This window comes from Gavia stellata, chromosome 4 (assembly GCF_030936135.1).
Source record: "Gavia stellata isolate bGavSte3 chromosome 4, bGavSte3.hap2, whole genome shotgun sequence".
NCBI classification, from domain to species: Eukaryota; Metazoa; Chordata; class Aves; order Gaviiformes; family Gaviidae; genus Gavia; species Gavia stellata.
Window position 1 is genome coordinate 61,635,429 of NC_082597.1, and position 12,561 is coordinate 61,647,989.

Genomic DNA, 12,561 nt, shown 5'->3' on the forward strand with positions numbered 1-12,561 from the left:
AAGGACATTATTATTGCATTATTAGAACTTGCAAAACCAAATAAACCATTAGGAGATGCAAGAGTTTGGAGGCTTTTGTGCACTATTAAAAAAATATCCAACAACAGTGCAAAAAATACTCACTGTTGTGTTCATTATTCCTGTTCCATGAGTTCGAATCGAATTAGCAATGTGTCGGATATTGATTGTGTTCAAGTGCTTGTTATTACTTGTTCTTTCAATGAAGATCTGGGAAGCAAGGGGGAAAACCAAAAAGAAAAAAAGTTATTTACCCAAAACTGATTCTGTGATAGATTATCAATCTAGGTAGTCCATATCCTATTTCTGAGAGCAGCTAATAACTGGTGGTTAGGGAAAGAATCAAGAAAATAGAGTATGCATACAATAAACTTTATCTGGTAGATTCTTCCGTTTTCTGCAAAGCAGAGATTAAACAACTCCAAGGTGGACGTTGCAGCCAAACTCTCATATTTATTAAGACTATATCCTACATTAATTGTTCTAAACTCTTTTGGCCCCAGTATATACTATGGCAATGAGTTCCACTACTGCATTTTGTGCTAGAAGAAAAAGTACTACTTCTTCTTTAACAAAGCCACTCATTTTCGTAGTGGGACCCTCATTCTCACATTGTGAGAAACCACAAAGCGTTGTTCCCTGTACATACTCTATGTCATTCACTGCTTCATCTCTCTAGTAACCCATTTTCAGATACACTTTTTTCAAGCTGAAAAAATCATGTACTTAGTATGCCCTTATATAGCTGCCAATTATCCTTGCTACCTTCTCCTAGCTGTAGTGGAATATTTGACAAGGAGTGATCCTATTGGCACACCATACTCAAAATATGCTTAGAGAACATTCTCTGAGACCTGTCTACAGCATCGCCAAAGATGTTTTTCTAGAGCAGCAATAGATATTTTACAGCTTATTATTATGTACATTCAGCTCAGGTTTTTCTCACACGTATACTACTCTGCACTTCTCAATCCTTCAAATCAGAGCCAAATCCAGGAAAAAGTATGGGATATACCTTACCTGATTATTCAGATTGTAGAGGTAGCGAGATACAAAAACATGAATATTTCTCATGATTTCCAAAACATCCAGACCCTGAAACAATATTATCTATTAAGAATTATTATGATAAAAATCCTCAAGAACTACTGACATGCCTAACCACTAAGGTGTGTAAATACTTTCTGTAGTTACTTGAAAGCATTTTAGAAAGCAATGCTTTCTCTTTGCAAAATGAAGACTTTCTTAATTTTTGTTCAGTGTCTGTAAGATAATGCTTAGAAGAGAAAAAAAAAGCAGCTTAGTTCACGTTTTTAAAATTTACGCTTCTGCCTGATTTTTCCAACTTCCCCTGAAAGTAAGGAATCCTCCAGTCTATTCCACAAGCCCCAACTAAAAAAATAAAATAGAAATTTTGCTGTTCTCAGATTCCAGAAAATGGAATCTTGCCTTAGATATTTATATAGACACACAGATTTCTACAGAGACATAATCAGCTAGCTATTTTTTGATATTGTTTTGCCCAATCTGTCCAGAAGACTGAAGTTTAGTATTTAAAATGTAAGTTTTACAATTGTTTTGCTTGAATGAGTCGTTTTAGTATTACTGTGCATAGAGAGGATGCTATTTCATCTATACACTCTATTTCCAGTTGTGCCAAGGATTTTATCAGGATTTTGCTGGGGCCAGGGGGCAATGGAGTGTGGCGTGGCGTGTCTTTGTTTTGAAGTAAAGCTCGTACCAGTATGAATGTTACAAAACCAATGTCGTGAAATGATTTAATTCTTTATAACAATGTGATGGCCAAATATTGCCAACAGAAAGCCAAAGCCAGAAAGAGAAATTAATCCACAGCACTTTTGTACTGAGAAGCAGCTAGAGTTCTTAGTTCTATTCCCTTTCGCAACTTAGAAAGACACAGCCATCCTGAACATTAGAAAAAAGAGGCTGTATTTCTAAGAGCTTTCACCAACGTGCTAACCCAAATGAGGGAATGAAGCTAACTACCAATAATATCCAAGATACTAAAACTCTTGAAGGAAAGTCTTCAGAAATATGCAAGTTGTATTTCTTTTGCACCGACCCTGTAACAGTGAATACCTTCACCATTAACTTGATGAAACTACAACTTTAATCTATATGTAACCATGTTTAGCAGTTTCTAGGAGGCTCTGAGTCACTCTCCTATTAAGCTAAGCATGGATGTCCCAAAGTCTGCCATGTCCAGCCTGTGAAACAGTGTCTCCTGATGATCACTAAGCAGAACTTGCTGAGAAGCAAGCAATAAACCAGGAAGAAGACCCATCATTCAAAGGTCATTCCAGGCTTGTGAAGTTGTATTCCAGATGTATTGCTTGCCAAATTGCTGATACTGAATTTTCAAGAAAACGTTCTTTGACTTTGTATACCTGATTTCATTTTATTAAATCTTATGTTAAAAAATGGATGATACCCCACAAGTCCAACATGAAATTAACTGATATCGGTGTTATCTCCAAAGGTAGATAAAGATCCTGTCTCAGAAGTCAACAAGAAATTAAAGGCCACTTTTTCCAAACAGTTCTCTACTCTTAGGTACTTTCATTTCAATGACTTAGTCCTTTGAATAGCTAGCTAGTATGACAGTGTAATGGAACAAATGATATTCATATCCTGTGGGCACTGTACCTGTTCCAGCGTCTGGCTGGGAAGATGTGCTTCAGTCATACATAAGCCATACCGTTGAGTTGCTAGGTTTCGCATTTCACTGTAGGTGGCCCAGTCATGAAGAGCTACAGTCGTTAAGTTGTAGAAGGTCTTGTCCAAATAGTGAGTTACATAAGCTGTAAACACATAAAAGGATGAACTAAAATAATACTACCTATTTAGTTAGGGAAGTGTGGAAATAAGTGAAAAGACATACTAAGCCAAAGTGTAACAGAGATGAAAGTAATGGAATCAAGAAAATGTATAACTCCTCACCTTTTATGTCAATGAATCGATTGAAAAACCGGATTGGGTTCAGAAAGAAGAAGTGAGCTAGATCCTTCATACCAACTCTGAAGGGGTTTCGGTCATCCAGCTTTAGGTGTGTATGAACTGATAAGCGCAGGTCCTTTTCTATCTCTTTACATAATTTGTCCAGCAAGTGCTATTCAGGGAAGTTAAAAAAAAAAGTAATGTTCAGTGTCTGCTTACAATGCTCTGTTAGCAGAACATCTCTCTCCAGAGATACATAAAAGACTAGTTAAACTAGTGAAGACAGCTTTGCTTTGGCAGGGCCACACAAGTCAAAGTGAATCAATACTTGGGGACCAGAAGAGTATTTAATTCCTATGTTCTTGTTCTAGTACACAATAGCAAGAAAAAGCTACACAGGTCAGAAAAGGTAAAGGCTTAGCAACCTAATGCCATTCTGTACATGATTAAAACTTCCATGTAGGAGTTCAACCCAATTTAAACTTAAGTATTCTCACTTCTCATCTTAAGGGAAACCAGGCTTAGGGATATCTAGATAATAATAAGACCTAACTCATTGAGGAAGAGTCTTGCAATAAGCAATTTGGCCTGATTTTCTGCAGAATGTGTAATGTTTGTTTTTGAACTAGTCAAACAAAAAGAGTGGTTCAAAGGTTAAAACCTAGGACTTGGGAAATGTGAATACTCATTTTCTCTGTCAAACATCCTTTGTAATTCTAGATAATAATTCACTAAAGAGGCCACCTACATTTACAAAGCCTTCACTACTAAAAGCCATGCACACATACTAAGAAGGGTAGTACTTATTTTAGGCATTCATGAAAGCAGACGCTTATCTGACAAAAAGCACTCCTCTGTCTGCACTGTCAAATCTGTAACTGAGGTTTTGCCAACCTATGTAACTTAGAGTGCAGTATTTTCATGTTCCCAGCCAACACAGATACCATTAACAACAGGTCTTAAATAACCAAAATCACCAGTGAACACTTTCTTATTTATTAAAATACTTCACACCAATCTCAAAGGTCTCTATGCTATTTTTATAGATCGTACCAGGTTTGGTTCAATAGATGCTGGCCTATAAGACATTCCAAGTATAGTGTTGCCTTTGATTTCCATTCACAGCAAATTACCTCATTGAGCACTTCCATGATTTCTTTGTCATAGCATTCCAGAAGCACCTCATAAGATTCCAAGTGTCTTGCATGCATCATAGCAGGTACACAGTCCCGTAGTGCACTAAACATATACTGAAAAAAGAAACTATAATGCTTAACCAACAGATTGACAGACATGCTAACAGCATCTCAAATAGATAGTGTTCAAAGCTAACAAACAAACCAAAATTGCTAGTCTTCCCACTTTCATTAAAGATAGACTTCATAAACCCTACTGAAGTTTCCTGCCCTTAATGTGTTCATCTGAAGTTTTTAGTTGCTACTGAGCCATTTACCAGAAGGTCATAATTATTAGCTATTTAATCTGAAATTATTTGCAGTATAATCATTTTAGTACTGTAATTGACCATGGTATGCACAATACTGAAACAGATGATTGATTTTTTTATCAGGATTAGCATGCCAGTGCATGATTCACTTCTGCAGCAAATACTTGATACTTCAAAGAGGGGAGGAGAGATAGGAGGTGAAAAAGCTACAGGACAACTATCCCACACAGCATCACTGAACATAGTGGTATGTGCTTTAGAAATAGGTAACCACAATGTGGAACAAAGACTTTTAATGTTCAAGTCTAGCAAAAGGTGTTCATTTCAAATTAGAATGAATGAAGAGAGGCACAAAGAGACAGAAACACAGAGACCCAGAGTTAACAATAGCAACCTGAGATTTTCAGAGCAGTCTAACAGATATACTTTAATTAGATTTAGAACAAAGACTGCTTTTATATCCTCCAGATGGAGAAGAAATTTCTGCCTCAGTAGTAACTCTTGTCTGGGTTTTAGGTTTTTTTTTTTTAGCTTTTTCCTTAAGAGTCTCAGTCTAAGCTTTATCCTCTCCTCCTCTGGATCCCTCCCACTACAGTGGCTTGTTAAACTAAATTACTAACATCATTACTTACATGCAGTCTAGCAGAATCAACTGCATTTTCATACACATCATCTAAATAGATTGGAAAGACTGCTCGATGCCAGTATAAGAAACAACAGTCACATTGTGCTCGAACTCTAGAATACAAGATTACTTATTAGACACAGAATCACAAGAAGCCATTCTTCTAACACAGTGATATTTATTTTAGTGTGTTTAAACTAAAGACAGCTTTTCAAGCCGAAGTTTTACATGGTTACTTTAGTGTTCCAGATGCATTGTCCTTCAAAAGAAAGTTCTTTATTGAAGAACTTTTTTTTTTTTCTTGTTTTCCACTAGGCTATTTATAAATAAAAAGGTACCTGCTTTAGAAAAGAGGTTTACTCAGTCTCTGAAAAAATTAAACCTTACATTACAGCAAAATCCTAAATAACTATTTTCTTATTGCATGCAGTTAGTAGCCTAGAGGTCTAGCATATATTCTAAGTTTCTCCTGTAAGTCAAAAAAAGAGAAACAGGCCTCTCCTGATACAACCTGTGTACAACACTTATCCCAGGAATTTATCCCATGAGTCATCCACTGAAGGTGTTTGTCTCTCTCCATAAAGTATGCATGGAACCCAGATATTCACCTGGCTTTCAGATGGCCAACATCGTGTAACTTGAATGTCCAGTGAAACCACAGCAGGAGTAAAACATGGTGTCACACGTGAACTAACAGCCCAATCTCCCAAACAGACTGGTATTAACTCATAACTTTTGGGTTTGGGTTAAGAGGAAGACTTTTGCTTAACATAAAAGTCAAGACATCCAAGAAAGTGACAGAATTTCTAAACGATCAGAGAAGTGGAGTACCTAACTGGCAACAGTTAGGTAAAATATGACTTGCCCAAAGACCAGCAAGCTTCAGACTTAGCTCTGGAATTCTTTCTGTCCATCCCTGGTCTACAATACATGCAAAAATCACCACCAGCATGCCGCTACCAGATTTTGCAAGTTGCACAGTGAAGACCCAGCGCCCCCAGTGACACTACACTGCCTACTATGTATCACGTGCCACTGCTTACCGCTCTATAAGTTCACTGATCAAGTCTAGTTTTTTCAGAACTAACTGAAGGGGAATGAGTTCTTCATCTTTAAAAGTTTTCTGTGCAAATGAAGAAAGGAAGAAAAAAGAAAAAAAAAGACAAGATTATATTTCTTTGTAAGATACTACACGAAACAAGTAAAGGTCTGGAACAATCACAGCACTTACCATCTGTGTTCCTACACTCAGTGCAAGGGAAACAATTAGTCGCCTCTGTTTTGTACTTGGCCCATTGAGGGTGTTCTCAGCCAACACCAAAGCAGAGAGGACATCCAGGCGTTGCTCACTGTACTTTTTATCAGAAATGACTCTTTTCTTGATGACAGAAAGACACAGAAATTCAGAGAAAAGTTATCTAAGCCCAAAAACAATAGCTTACCTCTTCTTTCCAAAGCTTATGGACTTGCCATAAATTGAGTATTTCTGCAAACAAACTATGTTTTGTGAACAGAGTTAACCAAATCCAGATTCACTTACTCTATCAATTCAGTGGTATTACCTATCTATATACTTGAAATATATTCAGTTCAGCATGAACATGGGTTAGGTCATACAGTATACAAATACTGTGCAAGCTGCATGTCAATTTTAGTTCTAAGGTAAATGTAATTTAAAATTTTTTAATTATTTTTTAACCAGTAACACCCTGTTGTTGGTCACAGACTACAGTTTACAGCTGAACAGCCAGAAGACGTATAAACATGGTAATAACAGTAACTTGCAATTTTCTACAAATTCTAATTTATCACAAATATTAAGTGCAAAAACATTTGCATGAACAAATGAAGGGAACCATGTCTTCTGACTAAGAAGTTGAAGTCACAGACCTATTTGTGAGTAGCAGTGTAACTCAGAAGAGGTACAGTTTCATGAAAGAGTTAAAGAAAACCTCTTCTGATTCTAAGAAAATATGTTCAATATGAAGTTCCTAACTTTACACGCTAAAGCTATGTTAGGTATATGCCTTAGACCTTACACCACTTAGAAACAAAGTGGAGCAGATAAAAAAAGATTAGTACTAATGAACTCTTCTATTTACCAGCATTTGCCTCTTAACATATTTTCTGAGAAGTAGTCAAAATATCAAGAACTGTTCACAGATGTGTTCTCTTTGATATCCACTCAATACACAAGTCACAGCATACCTCTATGCATTTAAAAGTAATTTGTAATGTAATTACAGATATCATTGTAAAGGTTATCAAAGTTATCTAAATATATGTGAACTGTTTGTTTGAAGATACACAGCTTTTCTTAGTAGCTCTGAAGCTTGGAACTTCTTTAGTTCATGCTACTCCTGATACATATATAATATGATATATATATCAGCTTTTTAGAAGTACAACTTTTTTTTTTGCCTACACTAGAAAATATGGAGACATCAGATACATAAATTGAGATTACAGCTAAATTTCAAACATATCAAACTTCCAAAATACAGAAGTCTACTGTTAAAATTGTAATCCATTTACGTGAGCATGGTCAAAAAAAAAAAAAAGGAAAATTTAATAGCTGCACTGATATCAATAGCTTATCTCCTTCGCAATTCTGCTACTGAATGGGATGAAATAATAAAACAATCACTAATACATCAGAACAGGTATACTAAAAATCTCATTTTCCCATTTGCCCTGAATTCAGAAACTCAAGATTTGACAAGCAAAATGTGTAGTAAACTGATCTTGTTTATAGGAAGATATAATATGTAGATATTACAGTGTCTCACCATCAGAAGCCATTTTACCCCACAGAGAAATAGTGAATTTACGCTCACATTAGACTCCTGTAAGCCACCATGTATTAACCACTGCTATTTTGCCAAGCAGACAAAGATTTAAATAAATAACCCTGTTTGCTTAGACCTATAACAGATTGCTTTAAGAATGTGCATCAGAAAAGAGGTAAGAAAAGGTCAGTTTGTGGAAAAAAAAAATCACTAGAAATAAAAACTAAAAAGAACTTAAGAGGAACAGGACAAGAGATACAGCAGTTTTGAGGAAGAGAGGACACATTCTTGGTCAAAAATAGATAGCTATCTATGCTGAACAGTTTCTAAGGCAAAGCTCTGACCTATTGGAAAGCTTATCTATCTGTTAACTATGACAGAGCAACACTACAGATTTTGCAAAAGTAAGAAAAATACTTTAATTGAAAATTAAGATTATTTTTAAAACACTTAGCTAGGAAGATTAATTATTAGACCTTGGATTACATACCTTGGCTACAGAAATAGAGTGAAGAGCCTGATACTGCAGATGCTGAGCAATGTGTGTCACAGAATCTGCCACAACCATACTTCTTCGGTAAAACATGTGTTCTATTGCCTAAAGTCAATGCCAAAACACAGTAGTTCATGTAGTTAATAACACTGTTGTCTTTAGAATTTGGCTTCACGCTGCCGGACTCATCCACACTGCAAATACAGACTCTTTCCACTTAGTAATACACTGTTAGTAGCAGTTGCAATTAACGCTTAGAAACTGAGAAAATCAAATCATTCAGGAGTGTAAAAAAGTTTCAAGACTGTCTGTGATGTAAATTCTGTTGGTTTCTTGGGTTTGTTTGTTTTTTTAAATAATCCAGCTCTGTTCACCATTGCTTTCCGAAGTTCTCAAAACAGAGTATTTTCCTTTTGGAAAAAGTACTAAGTCCTGCACCTGAGGAGGAACAACTCCATACACCAATATATACTGGGAGCCATCCAGATGGTAAGCAGCCTGTCAGAAAAGGACCTAGGGGTCCAGTGGACACCAAGTTGAACATGAGCCAGCAGTGCGCCCTTGCCACAAAGGCGGCTAACGGGATCTTTGGCTGTACTCAACAAAGTATTGTCAGGAGGTTGAGAGAGGTGATCCTTCCCCTCTACTCAGCACTGGTAAGGCCACACTTGGAGTTACTGTGCCCAGTTCTGGGCTCCCCAGTACAAGAGAGACATGAACATACTGGATAGAGTCCAGCCAAGCGCAACGAAGGTAATTAAGGGACTGGAGCATCTCACATATGATGAAAGACAGAGAGCTGGGATGGTTCAGCCTGGAAAGAGAAGGCTTGGTGGCGCAGGGCATCTTATCAATGTATATAAATACCTGAAGGGAGGATGCAAAGACAACAAAGCCAGGCTCTCTCTTTTCAGTGGTGCCCAGTGACAGGACAAGGGGCAATGGGCACAAACTGAAACACAGGAGTTTCCCTCTGAACATCAGGAAACGCTTTCTTACGGTGAGGGTGACCAAGCACTGGCACAGCCTGGTTGCCCAGGGAGGTTGTGGAGTCTCCATCTTTGGAGATATTCAAAAGTCATCTGGACACAGTCATAGGCAACCGGCTCTAGGTGGCCATGCTTGAACAGGGGGAGACTGGACCAGATGGCCTCCAGAGGTCCCTTCCAACATCAATCATTCTGTGATACCAACTGAGGCAGGCAGCTAGAAGTTAAATAAATGAATTCTAGCCTCCCAAATATCCTTGTTCAAGACTGGATTTGGTTAGAGAACAGAAGCCATGCAAAAACATGTACCCACTCAGTTGTGGGGTTTGCGGGGTTTTTTTGGGGGTGGGGGTGTTTAATATGTGATGTTTGACCAGTATTCATCCAGTGACCTACCTTCAGAAGTTCTACAAGTCTGCATAGAGCTTTCACTGAGGTTTTGGTCATAGGTTTTTGCATTGACATGTAGAGATTCATTGTAGTTTTAATGATGGTGCTAAGACTGTATGCATAAAGGAAACCCTAAAAAATAAAATGAGTAAAGAGGGGGGGGGAGAATTTTTTCACAACATATCAATCAAATAAGTCCTCTCTGTTTTCTTCCATACATGACAGAACTAACTTTTGCCTCTTAACACTAGAGAACCTACCCCTTCACCTGATAAGCAAGCCTGAGATCCCAAAGCTGAATGAGACCTTTTTATTGGGCAGACATTATGAAACTGCCTACAAGTCATCAGCTCACCTGATCATTAACCTCTTCTAGAGCCATTCAAATTAAACATAGTTCAGTGACTTAATTAATCGCACAGCCTCAAAGGTCTAATATTTTCAGACCTATTGTAAACCAACCCACCAAACTACTCCCACTCCCCCAAAAAATAGCCTATCACAAAAACAAACTAAAACTTCCAGAAGCCATGGAATAAGTACACTGACAGTATATACACAGTTCTACACTGTCTAAGTAGAACTGTCCATCCCACAATAAAAAAAGCAATCATTTCTAAATCAATGTATGCTAAGCTTTTAAATACAATATTGACTACATACAGCATGACAAAAATGTTTTTCAACTTATTTCAAAGGAAAAGTAGTTACAATAAAAAAGAAGAGACCAGGAAAAGACAGAAAGTGGTCTAGGAACCTCAATTTGCTACAGAGCAAAATTTACGTAAGTCCACTGCAAATAATTCAAATATAAAACCCACAGATCCTAGTACATGTATGTCTTTTGATATGGAAGAAGCATGATCCTGAACCCTTCACACACCTATTCTCATCAGATTTCTGTCAGGCAGATAGATACATAACAAAACTTGCAAAAAATAAATTCAGAAATAAGATGCATCTTACATTAAGACTACATGCTGTTAGTAGGCCAAAAGAAAACCAGCTGCCTCGGAACGTAGTAAGATTCTTGCAAAGTACCATCACTAGGCAAAGCACAATGAAACAACACAAAACCTTTACTGGAAGTATGTACTGTGCTAAATAAAACTAAATTAAGACACTGGTTCAGTCCAACTTATGTATCTCATGACTGACTCAAAAGGAAAAAAACCCAAAAACTCTACTACAGAGGAAATGAAGCTTTCTTGATTTCCTAAATCAAGAGAAAAAAATTTTTATCCACTGAATATTTTAGTCAGATTCGCTTCCCCCACACGACTTACAGAAGTACCTTTTACAGATTTACTTAAAAGAGTATCTACTGGGCATTTAAAGTTCTAGAAGAATTCCCACATCGTAAAATAACACACTGATGATCACAGAATCTCTGTGATTTCTTTATGTTCAACAACTTGCACCAAAACATCAGTTTGCTGCATCATTTGCTGTATCACCACATTAAAAGACTGCACACCTGAATGAAGACATTGCAGCGGTTAGAAAGGTCTTCTGCAAACTTATCCACGCGTTGCTCCTTTGACAAGATAGACTCCATTTTTGTCATCCACGAGCTCACAAAAACATAATATGACTGCATATCTCTGGAGAGGAAACAAACAAACAAACAGTGTTGCTTACTTCAAATATGAAGAGTATGAGGATTTTCTTTCCTCTTTCCAAAGCGTAAATTCTTCCAAGGGAAGTATGCTAAATCTTCAGTCCCCAAAGTAGTAACTTTCCATTCCCAAAAGCACTGGAACCTCATACTCATTTACATTTTAATTCTGTATTGGTAAGGATTAGTCTGCCAATTATATCTGTACAAACATACCCCAAAGAATCTAAATCATTTATCTTTCAAGAGAAGAAACGGCCCTCTTAGCAGTACATATACTACACTTCTTTGAATTAAAACAGTAAATAAAACTGCTAGAAAATGCTTTTACACACTAGACAAAAAAGACCTAGGCTTATTTTAATTTTTTCCCTCCAAGTTTGAATTCCTGGTTTTACACACACACACACACATAAAACTTGTCATTACATCAATGCCAAACTAGACTGCTCTTAAATAACATAATTCTCCGGAAGTTAATCTGTTTGGATTACACTAGTCATAATTGAATGTTTAAATAGAGTTAACTTAAAACTTCTGTTTATTCCATGCTACAGAATTGTGACACTGCAATACTAATTATAGCAGTTATAGCAGGAATGTATTCAGGTCATTGATTATGACATAAAAAAATTACACTTTAAAAAGAGTACTCATATTTCAGGCAACAGTCCAATTATCAAAGGCAATGCAAGAACTTGTAAAAAGGCAAGAAAAAGTTATTGGCAGAATTCAAATCAGCAGATGTAAGATATGCATCATATTACAGTATCCTCAAAATGTCCATGAATACCCAGATCTTTTTTTCAACCTTTTCTTAAGATTAAGAGCTGCAAGACACGACTTGTACCACTGCCCAAGACCAAAAGCAAAGCAGCAGTGCAATTATGGTCCATCCAGGAATTAAAGCCCAAGAAAGAATTCAGTCAGAGCTCTTGACTTTTCCTGTGGATGTAGGACATAAACCAGGAAGAGGTGGATTGAAACAGAAACACGGCAGTAGTGAAAATAATCTGCCAGAGGATCATGTAGACATGGAGTTTCTTTTCCCTGCTCTGGAGTTTCTTTTCCCCGTTCCCTCCTCTCCTCCAACCCCGTTCTGCCAGCTTGCATACAGGGTTGGAAGACAACCTGCAAAATGTAAGTTTTTACTTCTATTCCACAGACCCCATTTTCCACTTTCTTGTTTTGGTCTACAACATAAACAGAAATCTCAGCCCTGTTACCTCCCTAT

General features: G+C 37.1%; 1 protein-coding gene across 3 annotated transcripts in view; it reads right to left on the reverse strand.

Annotated features, from left to right (window-relative positions):
* Nucleotides 1–12,561, reverse strand: part of WASHC4 (WASH complex subunit 4) — a 38,163-nt gene that overhangs the window by 9,052 nt on the left and 16,550 nt on the right. For 2 of the 3 annotated variants that reach the window (XM_059815981.1, XM_059815982.1), the window contains exons 14-24: nt 11,187–11,313; nt 9,716–9,841; nt 8,328–8,435; nt 6,280–6,426; nt 6,092–6,171; nt 5,056–5,161; nt 4,110–4,226; nt 2,980–3,148; nt 2,686–2,840; nt 1,039–1,113; nt 124–228 (exon numbers count right to left, since the gene is read on the reverse strand). In XM_059815981.1, coding sequence (XP_059671964.1) covers nt 124–228; nt 1,039–1,113; nt 2,686–2,840; nt 2,980–3,148; nt 4,110–4,226; nt 5,056–5,161; nt 6,092–6,171; nt 6,280–6,426; nt 8,328–8,435; nt 9,716–9,841; nt 11,187–11,313 — 1,315 coding nt within the window. Of the gene's footprint in view, nt 1–123; nt 229–1,038; nt 1,114–2,685; nt 2,841–2,979; nt 3,149–4,109; nt 4,227–5,055; nt 5,162–6,091; nt 6,172–6,279; nt 6,427–8,327; nt 8,436–9,715; nt 9,842–11,080; nt 11,082–11,184; nt 11,314–12,561 lie in introns of all 3 variants that reach the window. The other variant, XM_059815983.1, reaches the window with a different exon arrangement.